We start from the raw sequence: 22,695 nt of genomic DNA, 5'->3' as shown, positions 1-22,695 counted from the left end.
GGGCGTGCTGTCCCCACTCAGACGCAGAGGGCTCTTTGTTGTGAGCGCGTGGCCGGGAGACGTTCATGTTTGGGAGCTGGTCCTGGAGTCCAGGCTTCCTGAGTTCCATGAGGCTCTGTCCCCATTCCCCACCTTGTGGCCGTCTGTCCCGGCGTCTTGTCCAGGAAAGTGGAGGCCCGGCTGGTCCAGGCAGTGTCCCGAGCCGAGGCCTCGCACGGCTTAGTTTCCTCCCTTCTGTTCAGCGCCGTCAGCGGTGGCTCACGCCCGCAGAGGCAGCCTATCCGTCCGCACCTCCACGGGCTGGCCGTGCTCTGTGGCCTCTGCGGAGTCCGGGGTCTCGGACGTGGCGGTGCCGCAGGCCTGGCCACCTGCTCCCTGCCCTGGCTCCCTGCCCTGCTGCCCCCCTCGGCTGTGCTGTCCCCCGCCGGGCACTGCGCTCTCAGCACGAGCGGCCTTCCTCGCCCGGCCCTGCGCTCCGCTGCTCAGTAGGATGCAGTCTGTTCCCTCCAACCCCCTCACCCCCATATTCCCTGGCAAACCCCCTCCATTGTCAGGATTCAGATTGTACATCATTTGCTGGAAACCCACCTGACTTCGCAATGCTGTTTCCCAAATTTCCTTCCCGATATGGAACCAGGGAGGTGCTATGATAATTTGCTCACGGGCCTGTCTCGGGGGCCTGTGAGCCCTGAAAGGGGGGGTGGTGTTAGATCTTTGTCTCTGCTCCACTGGGAGCCACATTCCCGGCTGATGGGCAGGCTTGGCAGCACCGAGGGAGGAAATGGATGAGGGATGATGCCTTATCTCGGTGAGTGTGTGAGGTAAATGTCTTCTTTATTCCGGGGATGAAGTCTTATCTCAGTGAGTGTGTAAGGTAAATGTCTTATTTAGTCTTTGGATGTTCAGAGTGGTTGGATGCAAGGCACCATTGAAATGTCCGCGTGGAGAGAGAGGGACGTGTGAGTGCGGGTCCGTAGGGCAGGCTGGGGTTGCCGCACTGTGACTGCGTTCAGGTCACTAACATCAGTGTGTCAGTCACGTGCCACATCCCACCCTTTACACAGAACACGGCTTCCCCGTCCCTTATTGACTGGCTCTCAGGGGAATGTGGCCCGCAGAAGGCCCGGCCAGAGGATGGCAGACGTTGGCGGGGACTCCATAATAGTCTTCTAACATGGAGATCAGGCAGTAAGTGCCCTTCCAGTGAGTGACTGGCCAGGGTCGGAATGCCGTGGTCAGGAGAGTCACAGAGGGTCTAGCTGGTGGTGCGAGCACACAGGGTACTCTCGGTAGCCGCCCGGTAATGTGAATGCCAATCTCTTTTTTTATATATATATAAATAAATTTTTATTTTAATGGGGTGACATCAATAAACCAGGGTACATATATTCAAAGAAAACATGTCCAGGTTATTTTGTCATTCAATTTTGTTGCATACCCATTACCCAAAGTCAGATTGTCCTCCGTCACCTTCTATCTAGTTTTCTTTGTGCCCCTCACCCACCCCCTCCCTCTCTCCCTCCTTCCTTCCCCTCCCCCCCCCCCCCCGGAACCACCACACTCCTGTCCATGTCTCTTAGTCTCGTTTTCATGTCCCACCAATGTATGGAATCCTGCAGTTCTTGTTTTTTTCTGATTTACTTATTTCACTCCGTATAATGTTATCAAGATCCCACCATTTTGTTGTAAGTGATCCGATGTCATCATTTCTTATGGCTGAATAGTATACCATGGTGTATATGTGCCACATCTTCTTTATCCAGTCTTCTATTTTTTTTTTACAGTGATTAAAACATTTAAGCAAACTCTTGGCCAATACAGCAAGAATCCATAAGAGAGTAGTGTCCTTAACATGTTCACCAAGTCCAAGTTGGCCCCAACACCATGCCAAATCCCTGAAAAATGCAACCCAACCCCAGTTCAGTCCGTTAGGATCTGTCACAGGGAGCAGGAGTCCAGAAAAGTCCACATCCAGGAAAAGTCCGCATGGCACTGGAATTGTTGTCACAATTCTATACTTTGCAGCTCACGTCCAAGTCCCAATGACCGCTGCTTCTAGCTGGTAATGATTCAGGTAGACTGGAGAAGCCATTTGCAGCATGTGTGGAGATGGAGCTTCTGTTCTCCTCTGCCTGGAGAGATGAGACCAGGTTGCTTTTCCCTGGAGCTCTGCGACTGTGGCGTGGTAAAGAGAACCTTGGGATACACTAACATGGGTGGCAAAGGTAAATTCATAATAGAAGTTGGCAAAAGGGGTAAAGAGAGCTCTAAATTAGGAGTAGGTCCCAGCCTGAAATATGAGTGGGGCATTGAGGTAGGAGGAATAAAGGAAACACTATATATTAAACAAAGCAGCAGAAAATAGGACTATCAACACCCACAACAGAGATCTTCGAGGGAAGAATAAAAAACCTGACTATTCAGGCAAAACATAGTTAAGTGGCCCTTGTGCAAATGAGATCAGTTTACCTGCTTCTTGGAAGAAATACCCTAGGCTCGTCCACAGTGTTGTAGATGGGGCCGACGGCCCTGGGCACCTTCAGCTTTCAGTGGCAAACCCCAGCTTTCTGGGCAAGGTTAGGTCATAGGTGGCTGGAGCAGGGCTGGAAGAGACTGAACCCTCCCTTAGAGGAGTGAGGGGGAAGCCTACCTTCCAGTGTCCCTGTTTCCTCACAGCAGAGGCATGTAAGTCTGGCAGGCTTTAGCTCAATGACCTTCCTTTCCACTATTCAAACAGGACCCAGATGGCATCCTATGAGACCCCTTTGGGGCGTTGGAGCCTTTAAGGGCGTATCCTAAAAGCTGGTAGTTCCCCCTGTGAATGCCAATCTCTTGAGATGATTAAACTAGAACCTTATGCTTCAGTTGGTTTGAAGTGGGTAAGCCTATTGGTTTGACACTTGGGACGTCCTTGGATGCTTTGCCCAGAACTGTGTGATTTATCTGGCATGCGCTTGCTGACCACCTGCCCCATGTGCTCAAGGAGACCCACCTCTGTGTTTGATGGGGTAGCTGGTGCTGTTTGGGGCTTCTGTTTTGAGAGGCAGTCTTGTGTCCCCACATTTGGATTCAGAACATCTGGACTGGAGCTCTGGCTTCTGGTGTGACTGACCAGTGGCCCAGGGCAAGTCTCTTGGCTATTTTTGTGTGTGTGGGAAGACCTAATCCGTGAGAAGGGGATAATGTTTTCTCACAGGTTGTTCAAGGGCTGGAGATGTTCTTATAGAAAGTGACATGTAAGCTATAAAGTACCACACATAAGGTATAAAGTACCACACATAAGCTATAAAGTACCACACACGATTCCGGTTCCTGTTGTCGTAATGAGTGAATACCAAGAACACGTTCATCCCCCGGAGAAGGCACTGCCCGAGAGGGGGCCCTCGTCAGGGCTGGTTTTGCAGTCAGAGCCTCCAGTACCAGCGGCCTCACTGGTCCCCTGTTGGTTTCATCCTCGTTAGGTGACCGGCTTGACCCCACTGCTGTCAACATCCTCCAGCAGATCATTGAGCTGGGCACCGAGACCCACGACGCCACAGCTGTTGCCTCTGTGGTCGCCATGGCTCCGGGGACCGTGACCGTGGTGAAGCAGGTAAGGACCTTCCCACGTCTCCTAAAGACTGCCTCCTCTCCCTGCCACCGCCCTCTTCTCTCCGGCCCCTTCGGTTTCCGAGGCTCTGGCTTACTCCCCTAAGTAGACTCTGGGAGGAACCTGGTCTGGTCTGTGCATTTCCTTTCCTACCCCTGATTATGACAGAATTGTACGTTCAGTAGCTCCGTGGGTGGGGGGTATGTTTTAGGGGAAGGCTATAATACAGATTTGACAATCCTGGAAACTTGTCGTTCCTTTCCTTTCAAAGAACCTCAGAGGGACAGTGAGCACGATGTGGACACAATTGGGCACGCCTGTCATGGAAAGCACCCTCGGTGCCTAAGTGAACGGAGCGAGTGGGCCCTGGGGAGCCGGGACAGCCAGGGAATCTAGGAGAGGTTCCCAAGGAACTGACCTTTATAGACAGCAAACCTTGCTCTGATCAAATGCACACAAGATGACTGAACTGATAGGAAGAAAGCGATCGGTTTTTGAATAAAGGTCACTCAACTTAATTGTTAGACCAGGGGTCGGGAACCTTTTTGGCTGAGAGAGCCATGAACGCCACATATTTTAAAATGTAATTCCGTGAGAGCCATACAACGACCCGTGTACGTTATGCATTATCCAATAAAAATTTGGTGTTGTCCCGGAGGACAGCTGTGATTGGCTCCAGCCACCTGCCACCATGAACAAGAGCAGTAGGAAATGAATGGATTTACTACATGAGAATGTTTTATATTTTTAACATTATTTTTTTTATTAAAGATTTGTCTGTGAGCCAGATGCAGCCATTGAAAGAGCCACATCTGGCTCGCGAGCCATAGGTTCCCGACCCGTGTTAGACTCTTCGGCTCCTGTCCTCTTCCTCTGCCCTCAGAGACGTTTCTGTCTGTTAAAATGCCGTGTCTGATAGATCATCCTTTCTTTTCTGTCCATACTTCTCGCTCCGTTCTCTCCTGCTTCGTTCTACAGAAAATTTCATCTGGCTTATACAAATACGTAGAAAAAAGAATGCAGTAAGGACATCAGGACCAGGCTAGAGGAAGGATCTATCATTTAGAACAAAGTGTAGGTTCCCGGGGAAGGTTGCTAGGCAGATCGTCGTTGCGTTTTACGTCGTCATCCGTTCTCTCAGTCCTTTGGTCAGTCAGGATTCAGGACGGGCCGGCCGTAGTCAGAGAGTCTCTGGGGGTCCAGGAGAGAACCCGTGCCTGCCGTCCGTGGGTACTCTCTCGTGGGAAAAGACGAGACACACGCGGGTAAGACAGGAAGTGTGCCAGGTGCGGTGAACAGGTGCGGTGAACAGGTGCGGTGGAGAAAAGGAAACGAGAAGAAGGAGTGGGTGGGCGGCCGTTTTGTCCAGGTTGTTGGGGTAGACCTCTGACATTCCAGTGGGAACTGGGAAGAGGGCTGTGTGATTAGACCTGTCCAAGCTCAGCTGTGAGTTAGTGCTGCATTTTGTAACAGGACAGGAAGGAAACACGAAGGAGTTACCAGTGAAAGGGGTAAGGGGTTCTGGGTACTCACAAAAGCTATTTCTTAAAGTGGCTCTCGGGGAGGGACCTACCTCTGAGTGATGTGTCCCTGGCGACCTGCCTTTGATGCTGAGGTGGCCATTGCAGTGCTGTTTCCACAACTGTCACTGTCCCCTGAGCGTGCCCAGGGTGCCAGGCAGAGCATGGGAATTCAAGCTATGCAATTCTCTGGGGAATCGGTACGTTCTGGTTCAACTTGATTTCTTGACCCATAGAGAAGATTTATTGCATTTCGGTGAATCTTTGGACTGTGTGTCCTGAAACCCTCCTCCATTCAGTGTCTCCTCTCGAGGACCCTGGCCAGAATCGGACAGGAGGAGTCCGATGTTCCAGTGTCTCCAGAGCCTGCCGCTCTGCTCTGGTCTGGGCAGGTTCGTGTTCTTCCGGGCTGAACACTCCGGTAGCTTTTCCTCGTAGCCACCGGCTGGCATCTTCAGGTCGCCTCATACACCTCTCCTGAAACTCGTCCTCCGCTTGGTGGCACGTGGCGTCCCGAGCTTACCTGGTCCAGGCAGGGTCTGCGTGGGAGAGCGTCAGCAAAGCGTTGGGGGGTTCAGATGCACAGGTCCCTCTGGGAACCGCAGGGAGGCGCTCCCGCCTGTGCTGCTCTAGGAACTGGACTGACTGCTGCTGCTCAGGGCCGTGAGGGACTGACCACCACGGGCGACGCGGTGATGCATGAGGTGGCGGGTTTAGGGCGCAGCGTAGATGTGCCGCGCGACAAAGGGCAAAGCAGATACGCGTCCGGGGCCACCAGCACGTGCCCGTGTAACGCAGCCTGGATAGCTGCATTAGGGAATGTTCCCCAGGACGCGGGTCCTAGTCGCTGTCCTGTCTGCCTGGCCTGGCCCCAAGCTCACCGCAGCCGTGGGAAAGAAAGGACAGGAGAATGGAGGGGCGGACTGGCAGCGACGCGCACGCCGGGGCCCAGGGATCGCAGCGTGCCCGCTGTCCTGAAAGAACGCCCTCGGATTTCATTGTCTGAGTATTTAAATTTAAATATAGCAGTTTTTATGAGAGAAATAAATTAGTTTTAATTTTCTTCTTTTAATTAAACTCTGGTTTAGGGTTTTGCAGTAGAGAAAGTCGACCTGAGTAGCGAGTGTGTGGAAGTCACTTCCATGGACTCCGGTGCACATATTGGAAAGCGATGACACTCAGCGTCACCGCGCGGGAGCCCCTGGACGTGGGGGCTTCGTCTCTCCCCAGCTCGGCATGTCACACGTGGTAGTTGCTCAGTAAATGGCTGTTAAGTAGGATTGAGTACCGTGTGGGTTTCATGTTTGGATTCTTCAATTGTATCCTGTATAGAAAAAGCAAGAACACCTTGCCATAGCAGGGGTCCCCAAACTTTTTACACAGGGGGCCAGTTCACTGTCCCTCAGACCATTGGAGGGCCGCCACATACAGTGCTCCTCTCACTGGCCACCAATGAAAGAGGTGCCCCTTCCAGAAGTGCGGCTGGGGGCCGGATAAATGGCCTCAGGGGCTGCATGCGGCCCGCGGCCGTAGTTTGGAGACGCCTGCCGTAGAGTATGTGGTGTTTATTGTGGAAAGATTTTAAATTACTGTTGGATAGCGTATTTTGAGATCTTTTTAAAAGTCTCCATATATATGGACACACACACACATGTTAAAAATAGATCTTAAGAGATATATGTCTTCCCCAGGGCCAAAGACAAATTTTATTTATTTATTTATTTTATTTTTTATTTTTTACAGAGACAGAGAGTGAGTCAGAGAGAGGGATAGATAGGAACGGAGAGATGAGAAGCATCAATTATTAGTTTTTCATTGCGCGTTGCAACACCTTAGTTGTTCATTGATTGCTTTCTCACATGTGCCTTGACCGTGGGGCTACAGCAGACCGAGTAACCCCTTGCTGGAGCCAGCGACCTTGGGTTCAAGCTGGTGGAATTTTGCTCAAACCAGATGAGCCCGCGCTCAAGCCGGCGACCTCGGGGCTCTCGAACCTGGGTCCTCTGCATCCCAGTCCGACGCTCTATCCACTGCGCCACCGCCTGGTCAGGCCCAAAGACAAATTTTCTTTCCCATGTGAACAAATAGTGTGCTGGTTATAATTTTATTCTTTCATGACACATTCATGTATATTGAAAAGAATCTTATAGATTAGGGTTTATAGATGGTACCGGAAAGCGATGGCTCTCCTTTCTCTTTGGGTGTTTGGTCTCCGGGGTGGGAACGAGGGTAGGCCTGGCTCGTCCAGGCAGCGGGAGAGCAAAGAGCTGAGGACACACTGTCCTCCCGGGTCGTGTCCCCTCCATCTGTTCATGCGACGTGGGAAAGATTCCGTCCACAATCCAGCCCATTTCCATTTTCGGTTGGACCTAGAAGCGTGTCCTCAATGGTTGCCTGTCACTTCTGCGTTTTCTCCAGTGTCAGCATCAACAGTGGGTTCGTGGGGATGGGGCATTTTGACATGTTCAGAAAGCAAGGGTCCTTGCGTGTCCCCTGAGCAGCCTGGCCGAAGGAAGCCGGGAGGACTTGGGATGCAAGGGATCGTGTGTTTGCTAAGACGCAGTGGTTTTCATTACATGATTTATTTTGTTGTTGTTAAATCTCCCTTTAGGGTTTTATGAGGAGAGAATTTGTAATTTGATGAATAAAGCTGCCTCAGGAGGTTAAATGTAACACCGATCAGCGTAGGAAATATCAAGCATCTCCGAGTCAAAAGTTATTCCTCAGAGCAAGAGAAAGAGTTACAGAAAGTAGCACCAGCCACCGTACCTGTTGGCTCATGACAGAAGTCACTCTTTGCTGTTTCTGTGGATTAAAGCCCTGGCCAGTTGACTCAGCGGTAGAGCGTTGGCCCAGCATATGGAAGTCCCTGGTTCAATTCCCGGTCAGGGCACACAGGAGAAGCACCCATCTGCTTCTCCACCTCTTCCCCTCTCCTTCCTCTCTGTCTCTCTCTTCTCCTCCCACAGCCAAGGCTCCATTGGAGCAAAGTTGGCCCGGGCACTGAGGATGGCTCCATGGCCTCCACCTCAGGCGCTAGAATGGCTCTGGTTGCAACGGAGCAACAACCCAGATGGGCAGAGCATCGCCCCCTGGTGGGCATGCAGAGTGGATCCTGGTCGGGCGCATGCAGGCGTCTGACTGCATCCCTGCTTCTAAATTCAGAAAAATACAAAAACCCCCACAAAAAACCAACCAACCAAAAAAAAAAAAAACAACTTACCCCGGGGACTAATAACCACGTTTTAGGTCTTCACCTGCCACCTGCGTCCATGCACACTCACCGCACACCACTGTGTGTAGTCCTGGGCGCATCACGTCCCCACCCAGCTGCAGACAGCCACTGTGCCCTCGGTGGCCGGAAACACACACGTTTGTTACCTTGCAGTTGGTAGGTTGGCAGCCAGGATGGGTCTCACTGGGCTGAAACCCAGACGGCGACAGTGACACTGCTCCTGAGAGGGGTTCCTCTCTTGCCCCCTCCAGCCCTAGAGGCCTCCTGCCCCCTTGCCCTGGTCCCCTCCTCCGTCTGCCACGCCAGCCATCGTGCCGGCCCCGCACGATGATCTCTCCTGCCCCTTCTGACCTCTGCCTCCGGTGCCCCCTGGCCTTTCCTCCCTGGGTCTGACCCTCTGCCTCCCTCTTAGAAGGGACCTGTGTTTACACTGTGCATGTGTCCAGGGCATATCCAGGGCAGTCCCCTCGTGTCGGGCTCCTCGGTGTGTTCTCAGGGGCAGAGTCCCCTCTGTCACGCACGGCAGCAAGCCCAGGTTCCAGGGATTAGGACACACACGTCTTTGGGGGTCAGGGGTGTGTTAGTCTGCTGACCACGCTGGGTTACAGCATTCAGACTGGTCCTAATCTCCAGAGGCAGATAGCTATCGAGGGGGATGTCCTTCACTGTACAGACTCCCTGGCTGGTTCTACCCGCCGGCTGCTGTCTAGGCATCTGGGATGCTGCCGTGAAGAAAGCAGAGGAATGATGCGGGTGAGGACCTTACGCTCCCTCGGGAGAGCTAGCTAATGCACGTACATGTCATCAATAAGTATGTAATATCGTGTGTTAGAGGTGAGATGGAGAAAAAGCAGCAGAACCCGGTCCAGAGGTCTGAAACACACACACCTCACACAGGCAGTTCCAAACCATCAGGGAGGTCAGCCAGTGCCCCAGGTACGGTGGGAGCACCAGGGCATTGGTGGGAGCACCAGGGCATTGCCCACCTTGAACCTGGGTGTGGGGTGGGGGCAGGCGGTGGACAGGGAGCGCTTCCTGGCTGCCCTGGTGCCTGGACAGAGTCTTGGAGGGTCGCTGGGAGTTGGGGAGGGCAGGGGCTGCAGGCGGAGGTGGGAGTCAGTCTGTTGTGCAGTTCCTGTGGGTGACTGAGTGTTTCAGTAGTCACTGTGGTTAGCAGCACCTTCTGTTGACAGGCCTGTGCCTCTGTCCCCACCCCTAGTTCTCGGCCGTGTCCCCTAGGGTCACCACTGTTCTGTTCCTTCTTTCCCCTCCATGTGCTGGATGCTTCCGAGTTGTCAGCCGGAGCCCCGGAGGCAGGGAGAGCCGGAAGGGCCAGTGCCCACTTCTGCCCACAGACCCTCAGCCTGGCCCGGCACAGAATTGTGCTGCCATAGTCTTGCCCAGAATTCCACAGGTGCTCTTCCCACATGCTCAGCTGCTGATTTAAAGATCAAAGCAGACCTTTCAGCTTTGCCAACAACTTCCCAGCGGCTCACCCGGGCAGGGCCCCTGGGGGGGTTGTTGCCGGAGGGTGAAGTGAGGACATGTCCGGCGGAGAGGGCGGGGACAGCCTCCTTCTGGGCCCGGCGGGCAGCGCTCGGTCCGAGCCGCAGCTCCAGCGCCGCCATCTCTGGAAGACGTGTGGGTGACCAGCCGACACTGGACTTGCTGTGTGTCATTTGCAGTTCATGGTTTTTGCAAGGAAATGCAGTCCACTTCTGTGGCTGACCATGGAGACCACTGCCTGCGGCAGCGAAGTGCAGATCCAGCCCGCCCTGTGCTCCTCGAGGCCCCGAGCAGTCTGGTCCCCGAGACCCGTTCTCCCTGGCCGTCTGTACAGGGGCACAGGGGGGAGACGCCGCTCTGCAGAAGGGACTTCTCAAGGGCAGCCTGTGGCTCCGAGATGCCTCGCCCTCTGTGGTCACCAAGAGGGGCGTCCAGAACCGGCCTCCTCCCCTCGGGGGCGAATGGCGACCCTTTGTAAGACTCGTGGCAAAATAATGGGTGAGGGGTCTGGAAAGTGATTGGTCTGAGGCTTCAAAGCCCATGTTCCTTCTTCTCATTATTATTTTGTAACAATCACTCCATTCTATTAACTTGATCATTTAACTGCACAACAGAGGCCCGACAGAAGATTCACATCCGTGTAAGAGACTGTTAATCCCCTTCGTGTCCCGGCATAGATGACACTGGCCGACCGCGTGGTCGCGGCGTGGGCCTGAGCTGAGATCTCCCCCAGTCCTGCCCACAGGAAGGGGGCAGTGAAGCTCTTTCTGTGCCGCTGTCCCTGAAGCACAAATAACTGGTGAGTTAGAGGACTGCCCTTCCCGTGTCCCCAGAGGAGCTCTGGGTCTGTCTCATTCTGTAGAGAGATGCCTCCCCGACGTCACCGCCATCCACGTGGTGGAAGTGCTGAGAGTCAGTCCTGCTATTCTCAGCTCAGCCGTCCCCTGGACGCTCTGTCTCCCCTGTCTCCTGCTCTTCCTCCAGGAGGGTGTGAGACGTCACAACGGCAGACCTATGTCCTCTGACACCATGAGGGGAAGCCCGGTATCTTCCGTCCTGTGGCTCACCCGCTCCTGCGTTCCAGTTGCTTTGCTGTTGTTGTGTTTGTCTAAGTGCTCCTGTCCTACAAGATTGAGAGTGTCTGTATGTTAGGAGAACTGACAGGAACGCGTCTCCACCCCCATAGCTGCGTGTGTCTTCTGTTCTTCCCCATTGTGTGTGGGGAATGTCACATCTGTCCCACGCCGGCAGGCAGCGCGGTATAATTGCCGCGACGATGGATTCAGAGGCCCGTGGAAGGCCTGTGTGAGGGAGCCTCACGCGTCTCTTGGAGGCAATGATATCATTGCAATTCGGGGATTGAGAGCCGATGCACCCCCTGTCCTAACCCCCCGGAGAAGCGGACCGGTGTTCTGCTCCTGGACAGACAGGTGTCTGCGGTCACAGAGGCGTCTCTGATCTCTGCAGTCCCAGGCCCCTGATGCTCTGCTCCTGGACGGACAGGTGTCTGCGGTCACAGAGGCGTCTCTAACCTCTGCAGTCCCGGGCCCCTGATGCTCTGCTCCTGGACGGACAGGTGTCTGCGGTCACAGAGGCGTCTCTAACCTCTGCAGTCCCGGGCCCCCGATGCTCTGCTCCTGGACGGACAGGTGTCTGCGGTCACAGAGGCGTCTCTAACCTCTGCAGTCCCAGGCCCCTGGTGCTCTGCTCCTGGACGGACAGGTGTCTGCGGTCACAGAGGCGTCTCTAACTTCTGCAGTCCCAGGCCCCTGATACTCTGCTCCTGGACGGACAGGTGTCTGCGGTCACAGAGGCGTCTCTAACTTCTGCAGTCCCAGGCCCCTGATACTCTGCTCCTGGACGGACAGGTGTCTGCGGTCACAGAGGTATCTCTAATCTCTGCAGTCCCGGGCTCTTTGATCTCTATATAAATACCGATGTCTCAGGACTGCTTCCTTTCCTCGGTTTCCCTCACCATCGCCCTTGTTACTGCGATAATCAGCTTTCTGCGGCACGTTTTGATCCATCTGGTTTGGCTCCTGCCTAAAGAACATGTTGTGATGCCCACTGGGGCTCTGACAACGTTAATTCGACCCAGATCCTCCTGACTCACAGGGGTGGCTTCTTGAAATGTTCTCATATCTCACATCCCTCCTAGAGCACGTGTCTCGCTGCCACTGAGCGGCGACCTTTAGTGCAGAGATCGGGAGAGAAAAAAGGTCACTCAGGGTCTCTCTCGGCAGTGGGGCCCTCTCCTCTGTCACTCAGTGTCAACCCTGGTCCTCGAAGGCCTTCCTTCCTCACGTCTCCCTTCGCCATTTGAGTCTTATTTATTTTTTCTTTGTCTTCAATAAAACTTTGCTCCGAGGTGTCTAGGGCTTCTGATGGCTGATACTAAAAGTTGCATTCTCTTTCGTAACTTGAATGACTTGCTGAGCCTTCTTGGTCCCATAGTAGTGACTACAAATTCCATTTCTTTGTGAAATTTTAAAACTGAAAATAAGGTCCATGATATATCTGTGGATCCCTGGGAAATTGTTTAAAAAAAAAATAAAGAGGAAGATAAAGGTTTTCCCCTCTTCCTTTCCAGCCCTCTTTTTCTTGTAAAACCTCTTGAGCTACTCTGAAGTGGTCAGTCTACGGGACGCTGCTTCTCTTTCCTCTTCCTTTCCGGCACCCGACTCTCCTCTGAGGCCCCGGGGGCTGCTGCGTGGTTGGTGTAATTTGCAGAATCCCACTCTTATTTGAGTCTTACCGTTGAGTTTATTATTGTGTCCCTGGGTGCCCATTTCCTGGTGTGTGTCCATGGCCCGGTCAGCAGGGTTGTCATTGACCCTCCGTTCTCTGCAGGGTCACCTTGCTGGCCGGAATCACTCCGTCTGTTCCGGGTCTGGGGCGAGCACATAGCTGTGCTGTGTTGCAAGTTGCCTTGTGTTTGTGGCCGGGAGTAATGGAACCCCGACAGCCTCCAGTGGTTGAGGCCTTCTGAGGAACCCACAGAGAAGGCCCGGGGAGGCTGATTAGGAAGCGACATCCCACCACCCCTTCCCCAAAGGCCAGGGCAGGGGGTGGAGGGGCTCTGGGCAGGAAGGGGCGCACAGACTCGAGAGCAGGTGGGGGGAGAAGGCACCGGGGAGTGAAGTCTGGCAGGTCCTCCTCCCGAGAGAGAAGTCCAGCTGGCCAAGAAGCGTGGTGACGTGCGGGTCCGACACGCAGGAAGCGATGTCCTCGTGGAGTTTCAGCTCGGGGTCTTAGGCTGTGCGTGGGCGCAGGAGGAGGGACGGCAGAGCTGTGACAGTGCTGGGGGGGGGGGGTGAGAAGGAGGGTCCGAGAAGGACCAGCACTCTTTCCTGATCTTAGACCTACCGTATCTCCCCGTGTATAAGACACACCTAAATTTTGAGGCCCGAATTTTGAAAGAAAATGTATGACATGAAGTTATTGAACTCAAGTTTTATTCATCATAAAATCCATACAACTCCTCATCACTGTCAGAACTCCCATCCAAGAGCTTGTCCTCATCTGTGTCTGATGACAAATCACTGGCTTCAACAATGAGCACAAAAACAAGTGCAAAAAAGCAGGAAATGCAAAGTAAAAAAATCTACAACCACTGTGTAAGATGCACCCAGTTTTTAGACCCCAAATTTTTCAAAAAAGGGTGCACTTATACTCAGGGAAATACGGTACGTTGCTATGAATGAACTAACCTAAGTTTGGTGAGTGGTTGGAGTGGTTTACTTTCTGTTTTGATAAACATGGCTTAAGCAGACGTGAGAATGCTGGGCGTTGGGCTTTTCTCTCTTCCTTGGGCGAGGGCTGTGGGGATGTGGGAGGTACAGGGAGGAACCTGGTGCGGCTGCTTCCAGCTCCATTTTCCTGTCCCCTCCTTCTCCGGAGGCTGCGGTCACCTATGTGAAGGGCAGGGAGGGAAACTGCTAGAGGAGACGGATTGCCGACTCCTGGGGACAAGAGTCTACATCAGGGTGAGGAGCCCTGTGCTTCCCCTGCAGGGAGGGAGGCCCTGGGGGGATGGCCAAGTCAAGGAAGGTAGGGACCAGGGGGGTGGTGGCCAAGTCAAGGAAGGCAGGGACCAGTCCCCCCCACGTCTCCATCGAGCACCTGCCTGGTGGTGAGTAGGGCCAGAGCCTGCCAGGTGGCTGCCTGGGTGAGCCCGTGCCCCTCAGGAGGGCAGAGGACGCTCCGACCGAGTGATGTGCAGAGGGGAGATGTTCTCAGACTGCCACGGACAGGATTTCAGGGAAGAAAGGGAGAAAGCCCTGCCTGACCCCGAGAGCTGCCCATCTGTCGAGGGGCTCCAGGCAGGGGCGAGGCTGGTAAGGAGAAGCACGTCCCCGTGTGTGAGGTGCCTGGTGCTGACGCAGAGCCCCCTGCAATGCCTGGCGCCAAATAGAAAGCCCCCCCCCCCCAATATCTGTGTGCTTAAAGGTCAAGAAAGGGAAGCGTCACACACGGTAAATGTGTCTGAACACCGAGAGGTCCCCGCGGTGGCACGGCGCTGCCTCCTCCTCCTTGCTGTCCCTGTGCCTGCTCTCGGGTTCTGTTTGAGCTTAGTTTTCAAATCCCTCCCAGGGCACACACTAGAATAGCACAGTTTGGAGGTGTCCTGAGTGCCTGCTCCAAGCCAGGTGCCCCGTGGACCTGGTCCGGGAGCGGGGGCGGCTGGGTCAGGTGATGGGCGGAGGGGACAGGCATGTGACACCTACACCTGGAGGGGGTGGCACCCGGTGGCAGTTGTGAGCCACATACATTACTGCTCGCCCCGTCTTACCACACTCTGTCACATCTCACGACTCCCAACCAGAGAAGGACTTCCCTCCGTCAGGCGACCACGGAGACCACACAGAGTGTCCTTGGACTCCTGAGAAGCGCGAGGAACACTAGGGGTTCCTTGCCATGTGCAGCTCCTGCTGCTGCCCGGGCCTCTGTCTCTCCCCCACCGGCCGGTTGAGTCTGATGGCCAACGTGGACCCTTTGGTCCTCCTCCAGGGACGAATGGGCGGCAGGAGGCACCCCCTTCCCGTTTGCGGGCTCCTCTCTTCCAGCCCGCAGCCCCGGCCCTGCCTGCTCCCTGCAGCTGAGGACCCGGCAGACAGGCTCCTCCCCGGTGCCCGGGGGTGTGGCACAGGGTCCGCTCACCGGCCAGCGGGCCATGCCGTGTCTCTGAGCCAGGACGCGCACACAGGACGGGCATGACTCTGTTCAGCCAGGAATCTTGACAGCTCAGGCTGTGGACTGTTTGCGGGGTCAGTGCCTCCTGGAGAGACAGTGTCTGCTGCCTACTTACAGCCAAGAGGAAGACGGTGGGGGGTGGGGGTGGGGGGGCCTTCCACCGCCTTCCCAGGGCGGCCTCACGGCCTTCCTGGCTCCCCACGCAGCCCTTCCTTTTTGAAAGCCTTTAAATCTTCACTGACCTTGGAATGGATTCTCCCTGCCTGTGAATATCTTTTGATGATTTCACAAGTTTCTTCCTTTTTTTTTTGGTCCTGTATATATATTTGTACAGTTGGGGATTTATGATGCTTTAAAAAAAAACCATGCTAATTTATACTTTCTCTTTCCTCAATAAACTCAGGAGGCTGTCTCCTCTTTCCATTGTATGTGACGCCTACAGCACCCACCGAAGCTAGGGTTGGAAGAGCCAGTGCACTTGCTCATTAACCTTGTAAGACGGGCCTGTCGCTGTGAGCATGGGGGGGGGGGGCTCGGCTGGGTTATCAGTTAAGGGAGTGACACCCTAAGTCCTGGGGAGAAAGCGCCTCCCCGGAGCGTGAGCGCACGCGGGGCTCTTCCCCTCACAGAACCGCTGTGGAGTTCCCTCTCAGGTCACCGTGGGGCTGTATTTGGGTTTTGTCGACAGCCCACTCATCCCTCCCAGACCCTGGCGCCTGAGAGGTCATGTGAAGAGCCCTGAGACAGGACAAGCTCAGTGTGGCAAAGGTCATGGCACGAAAGGTCTGCTGACTGTGGACCCGGGTGGGGTTTGCCCTGAGTGTGTGGACGCACAGGATGGTATATGCGGCTGTGTTCTGCTTTCTTTCACTTGGATAAACACACGCATGCGTCTCGCTTATCACGAAACAGACGGAAGTGTGAGGAAGGAGAGAGACAGCTATACAGACACAGCTACATACAGTCTCACCATATCCAGGCACGAGTACATGCATGCACACCTCTGTGCCCATACAACCTGCACACATGCATGTACACACACCCGTGCCCGTACACATGCACACACACCCACCCAAGCCTGCATACCTGCACGCAGGCGTGTGCATATGCGCATGGACACACATACACAAACATACACATGCACGTACCACCCTCGCAGACCACTCCCCAGCACACACCCTGCACTCACACACACACACACACACACACACGCACTGTCGGCGTGCGGCCCGCCTCCTCTTGGGAGCACCTGTCTTAGAGTATTTGCGTCTCCAGGGCCTGCTCTTATTAAGTCACAGGTGCTCACCGCATTCTCGGAGCTGCTGACAATGGCCGTGCTCTGCTGGTGGCATTCTGAGCACCGTCTGCTTCCCCAGACCGCCGAGGGCCGTCTGCGGCTGGCTCACAGCCTCCCGAGAGCCCGCCCTGGGAGCGTGGGGGAATTCGGAGCGTCTCTGTTTATTTCCTGCCGCAGCCCCAGGTGCCTTCCATTCCAGGGACATTAATGACACCTGAGAGAGGGCTGTTCCCTGAGGCACGGTTTAATCAATAGGAGCTGGTTCCACATATTTAAAAATGGATTTGAGACGTGAAGGTGCCCGGGGCAGAACCATCCCCCCCCCAGCCAAGCTGACAGTGGGTGTCCCCCCCAAACGTGAAGGAGCATCCCTGTCTCGGAGCCCCTCAAGCTAGAATGTCCCAGTGACAGCGGTTAGCACCCTCCAGCCCGTGAGGGCGACAGGCTTGAGGGCGGGGCTGGGACGTGGCAGCGGGAACGCAGGAGAGCTTCGGTGGCCATTGCCGTTCCGCGGGTGACAAGCTGAGCAGGCATGAAACCGATGCCAGGCCCCGAGTGTCATCCTGGATTCCTTTCATTTCACGGCCAACAGCAGGTTTATTTATCTTTCTTTGCAATTCATCCTTTATTCTCATGCCAGGAGCCAAGTTAAGACATTGCACCAGGCCCTACTGAGCCCGCCCTTGTGTGGGGATCCGGGTCCTGTCCGGACAGGGTCACAGACACCGTGGATGTGGTTGAGCTTGTGAGGAGCAGGGCCTCTTATGCACCGGGGCCCCCCTGGCACAAGCATGTGGGCACTGGCCTCCAGAAGTAATCTGCAATGTTTTGAAAGCTCCGTGTGAAAGGGTTGATGCAAATGTGTCATTATAGTCTTCCAGCAGCTTCCACAGTGTTGGGTTAAAATGCCCAGCTACCGGCAGCTTCCACAGTGTTGGATTAAAATGCCCAGCTACCAGCAGCTTCCACAGTGTTGGGTTAAAATGCCCAGCTACCGGCAGCTTCACAGTGTTGGGTTAAAATGCCCAGCTACCAGCAGCTTCCACAGTGTTGTATTAAAATGCCCAGCTACCGGCAGCTTCACAGTGTTGGGTTAAAATGCCCAGCTACCAGCAGCTTCCACAGTGTTGGGTTAAAATGCCCAGCTACCAGCAGCTTCCACAGTGTTGGGTTAAAATGCCCAGCTACCGGCAGCTTCCACAGTGTTGGGTTAAAATGCCCAGCTACCGGCAGCTTCCACAGTGTTGGATTAAAATGCCCAGCTACCGGCAGCTTCCACAGTGTTGGGTTAAAATGCCCAGCTACCGGCAGCTTCCACAGTGTTGGATTAAAATGCCCAGCTACCGGCAGCTTCCACAGTGTTGGGTTAAAATGCCCAGCTACCGGCAGCTTCCACAGTGTTGGATTAAAATGCCCAGCTACCAGCAGCTTCCACAGTGTTGGGTTAAAATGCCCAGCTACCAGCAGCTTCACAGTGTTGGATTAAAATGCCCAGCTAGGAAGAGCCTTTGCTCTGTTCTCGCTGCTGCCGCGTCTGTGGGATCCAGTCGTGACAGCCAGCCCTTTCTTCCTGTAATTAGCCTTTCTTGGTCATACTCTGCTGGTTCTCAGATGGGCCGTTCGGGTGTCCTGGGGAGAGACCGTGGTGGGTGCGGTCGGTGACACAGACACACCTCTCTCTGTTTGGCGTTGAGTCACTGGGTGCGGAAGAGCCGTTCCAGGCTGGCTTCCCCAAGGACCACTGCCTGCCGGGTGATCTTCCTGTTTCGCCCCTCACCCACTTCTGGCCAGGTTTGGGGGTTCCCGAGGACTAGGTCCAGGAGGAAGCTGTGCTCCCTGACCCTGCCTCTCTTGGGCATTCTGTGGCATCTGTGTCTGAGGCAAGGGGACACTTGGACAGAGGAGTCCATCAGTGTGTTCTTACTAACGAGGAATCAGAAGTCTGGAACAAGAGGTGCCCGGGTCAAACGCCAGTGTGAGGGGTGGGAGCGGTGGCCGGACGCGCAGCCTCCTGCTCGGGGAAGTGGCAGCGCATGCGACCCCAGGGCCCCAGCTCACCTCTGTTGTCAGGGCCCCAGCGCACCTGTGCGGCCCCAGGGCCCCAGCGCACCTGTGCGGCCCCAGGCCCCAGCGCACCTGTGCGGCCAGGGCCCCAGCGCACCTGTGCGGCCCCAGGGCCCCAGCGCACCTGTGTGGCTGAGGACCATGCAATCTGCAGGGCTTCTGGGAAGTGCACTTTTATCCTTGTTCCCGTCACTCTCCTGGTCCCAGAGGACCATGCTTGTAGTCTCATCATGAGCAGTGGATGCATTTAACGGAGATTCTAGCAGACAAAACGCTGGAGCTGAAAACGAGCAAGAGAAACGGAGAAGGGTTTACCTTTAAATAGACTCACTCCCCAAGTCGGGGTCGGACACGCAGGAGTGCTCCAGGTTTGAGGGCGGGCAGACGTGCCTCAGGGGAGCCCTGACTCCGGAGAGGCTCGGAGGGGAGCCCATTCGAGGGTCGTGGGAGCTGCTGGCAGGGCGGCTCAGTGAGCGACACTGAGGCCGGCTCACGGTGCTGAGGGCACGAGTCTGGGAAGGGGAGGAAGGAGCCGCCCAGGGGTCTGGTCACTGAGGGGTGGCCGGCGGCCTCGGGGCTGTGGGCCCATGCCCGCTCCTTGCCAGGTGTGTCTACTCCCCACCGGCACCGTCTGTTCACCTGAAGTGCAGCAGGTTTGTACCTGCGAGGTCGCGGGACCTTAGCGCACACGCCCAGGCCCCGCCTTCTCCTGTGCGTGGGAACTGCTGACAGTGACGAGGAGACGAGCGTTTGCTGTGTGTTCCCTCCATGTCCTCCACCTTCTGTCAGGCCCCGGCTTTCGGAGGGAAATCAATCAATATTTACCTCTCCGTCTTAGGCCGCAGAACGTTTTCCCATTCAAATGAAATTGAAACAAGCAATAAGAGAAGGGGGAAGAGGAAAAGGTCTCAGTTCAATCCAGAAAAAACAGTCAGGCTAACTGTATTAATAATTTCCACTCAGAATAGCTCTCTAGCTTCTGGTGAATTCTGTCAACCAAATTAAAAGTTCCTTCCTTTTAATTAAAAGTTCCGTACCTTTGTGTGGAGCCCACCCCAAAGGGGCATTTTCCGTTTTTCTCTCGGAATAAAACATGACCCCTCCCGGCTGTCACGGTCCCCCCGCTCACAGGGACGGAGGGGAGACCCCTCCAAGCCATCTGGGGTCTCCGGAGACAGCGTGGAGTCAGGCGTGTCAGCGAGGGGTGGGCAGGAGGAGGACACCCCCGTGCCAGCAGGGGCTGGAATCGGAAGCTTCACACATCGGAGCTCAGGGGAGCTGCCTGAGCAAACCCACCTGCCCGGGCTCTCCTAGGAGCCTCCGCCCTCTGCCCGCTCCGCCTCGGTGCCCGCCGCCCACCAGGCACGGCCGCCCCCGCCCTGCGGCTCTCGCTCTGTCCCCCCGCCCCCACAGACTCTGATTCTCCACCATGCCCCTGCCGTGGCACCTGGCACCTGGTGGGCCGTCTGCAACCACGGAGGGTTTGTTGTGTGCCAGGCAGTGCGCCTGGCCCTGGGCACAGAGCTGTGCCAAGACAGCACGTGCCGACCCTCATCAACTTAGCCCAGGGGGACCTGGGGGACCCGAGGAGGTGACAGAGGGCTGGCTCATGAATGATCGGTGTTCCACGGTCCCTCTCAGGTGGCAGGAAGCGTTGCGTGAATGAATGGAGGCGTGGGAAGGGCAGTGATGTTACTAAGTGCCAAGCACGGCTGTGCACACGGAACCTCCCTCAGGTCTCCCAGCAGCCCTCCGAGGTGAGAACCGAGGGTCGTAGGTGAAAGTGTCGGCCCAGGCCTCGCTGCTGAGAGCGGTGGGGCTGCTGCCCGAACCCTGCTGTGAGCAGGACACAGCCTGTGTTCCTTGCACTTCGCCAGTGGACCCACCTTGGGACGTCTGTGTCCGTCTGACACCCTCCATGCATCTGAGGACTGCCGTTCCCCAGGGAGACAGCCCCAGACCCAGAAAGGCCTGGCTGCATTCCGCAGGCCCCTCCTCTGAAGGACGGAGGCTGGCGCCTGCCCAGCCTGTGGCGCTGTTTCCATCAGCAGGCCGCCTCCCCACGGGGCTGAGGAATTAGTGTTGATGGATGACGCCCAGGGAAAACCATTCCCACTGGGTGTCTGCTCCTTCCTCGTGTGATATTGATCTTCAGGCAGAGAGCTGAGCTCCCAGAGGGTGTGGAGAGACAGAGAGCACAGGATAAACTCGGTCCCTCTCTCACCGCCAATGGACCAGCTCTGAGTTTCCGCCTCCCCTCCCCCCACAGCTGCAGGAACTAACTGCTACCAGCCTTCCAGCCTCGTACCCTCAGCAGCCCTCACACCGCTGGGAGGCAGCGTGGCGTCAGGACGAGAGCTTGGACGTGGGGGTTGCACTTGGGTCCCGCCTTTAGCCGCAGCCGGGCCCCCTGGCTGTGCCGCTTTGCAGCACTGAGCTTCACTCTCTGTGTCTATAAACTGGGAGTGGGAGAGGGCATAGAGCCTGTGGAGAGGATCACCTGCCATAGGGACAAGGTCTTGGAACATTCTAGATGGTCCATGCGCAGCATGGCTGGCCCCAGGTGCGGGACCCATGTGACCTTTCTCTTGCCCTCCTGCAGGTCACCGACGAGGAGCCCAGCTCCAACCACACGGTCATGATTCAGGAGACGCTCCAGCAGGCGTCCGTGGAGCTGGCGGAGCAGCACCACCTGGTCGTGTCCTCGGACGACGTGGAGGGCATCGAGACAGTGACCGTCTACACGCAGGGCGGGGAGGCCTCCGAGTTCATCGTCTACGTGCAGGAGGCCGTGCAGCCCGTGGAGGAGCAGGCCGTGGGGCAGCCGGCTCAGGGGCTCTAGGGGACACAGACTGGGGGACAGGGCCACGGGGTGGGGCGGCCAGGCTCGCCGGGGCACCCGGGGCAGGGAGGCTGCAGACCGGTGCTCTCCTGGGCCCTTCTCTCTGCTCCCTGCCCGTCCGCTGGCCACCAGGGCGGGGCTCCCCTGGGGCCCTTCTCTCTGCTCCCTGCCCGTCCGCTGGCCACCAGGGCGGGGCTCTCCTGGGCCCTTCTCTCTGCTCCCTGCCCGTCTGCTGGCCACCAGGGCGGGGCTCCCCTGGGGCCCTTCTCTCTGCTCCCTGCCTGTCCTCTGGCCACCAGGACGGGGCTCTCCTGGGCCCTTCTCTCTGCTCCCTGCCCATCCACTGGCCTCCAGGGCGGGGCTCCCCTGGGGTCCTTCTCTCTGCTCCCTGCCCGTCCTCTGGCCACCAGGACGGGGCTCTCCTGGGGCCTTCTCTCTGCTCCCTGCCTATCCACTGGCCACCAGGACGGGGCTCCCCTGGGGCCCTTCTCTCTGCTCCCTGCCCGTCCGCTGGCCTCCAGGGCGGGCTCTCCTTGTCCACTTTGGGTGGATCAGGTGACCGGCATCGCCAGCAACGCAGGACCCCCGCCCTCAGTGCAAACCCCCCTCACCGTGCGTGATCTGCTTCTGGAAGGATTCCAGCCTCACTCTTCACACATGGCTCGTACTGCATTGCCCCTTCCCTTCAAGCTTCAGAGGACCCCCCACGGGCATCTTCCTGAGTCACATCCCCAACGCCTTCACCCGGTTGGGTGCCGACTGGTCACCTGGAACTGCTGTGCAGCCTGGGGCGAGGGAGAGAGCCGTCACAGAGAGGGTGGCCTTACGGGGGGACCGTACGGGGGTCCGGCTGATGGACAGTTAGTCTCTCCTCCAGTATCGAGAGCACTTCTTGCTGCGTGAAGTAACCACAGTTTGATGGCTCTTCCACCTGCCGTTACAGGTGGGGTCTCAGCTTACAGTCTTGGTGTTCCTTTTGCTTTTCTAAAAAATGCACTTTTTACTATTCACCTCCGATTCTAAGGAGGCGAGCCAGACAGAATAAAATCAGTCTCTGCCTGAGTGTTTCGGTTGGATGGCTTACCCTCCCCTCCTGACTCGAGATCTGGGATCTGGGCCCCACCCAGGCCCGCCCCAGCCGAGACCCAGGGTGCTTGCAATGCAGGCCATGGTGTCTTTCTCCCTCTAGAGCAGTTAGGCTTGCTTTGGGGCCCAGTGTGGGAGGGTGGGGACCTCTCTGTGCCTGGGCCAGCATTTGATCTGCCGCCCATCCGGACATGGCTGGACCCCTGTGCTCCATCCACTCTGTACCCTGGGTCCGGACACACTGTTGTCTGACTCAGGGTTCAGCCCAGGTAAGTCCCACACCTTTCTAAGTCCCTACTCTGCGCACAGCACGGGACATCCAGGGAAGTCCTGCTGCACCCCCGCCCAGCCCCGAGGTCGCCT

At 56.2% G+C, this 22,695-nt stretch overlaps 1 protein-coding gene across 1 annotated transcript in view; it reads left to right on the top strand.

The window, feature by feature from the left end:
• The window catches only part of ZFAT (zinc finger and AT-hook domain containing), a 145,128-nt gene extending 122,819 nt beyond the window's left edge, over positions 1-22,309 (top strand). Inside the window, exons 16-17 of the mRNA XM_066379564.1 lie at positions 3,462-3,592; positions 21,007-22,309. Of these exons, the coding sequence (XP_066235661.1) occupies positions 3,462-3,592; positions 21,007-21,246 (371 nt within the window). The 3' untranslated portion in view covers positions 21,247-22,309. The remainder of the gene's footprint in view (positions 1-3,461; positions 3,593-21,006) is intronic.
• The last annotated feature ends 386 nt before the right edge of the window (positions 22,310-22,695 follow it).

This window comes from Saccopteryx leptura, chromosome 3 (assembly GCF_036850995.1).
Source record: "Saccopteryx leptura isolate mSacLep1 chromosome 3, mSacLep1_pri_phased_curated, whole genome shotgun sequence".
Lineage (NCBI taxonomy): Eukaryota > Metazoa > Chordata > Mammalia > Chiroptera > Emballonuridae > Saccopteryx > Saccopteryx leptura.
The sequence above is the reverse complement of the archived record's forward strand: the minus strand, read 5'-3'. Positions and strand labels throughout refer to the sequence as shown.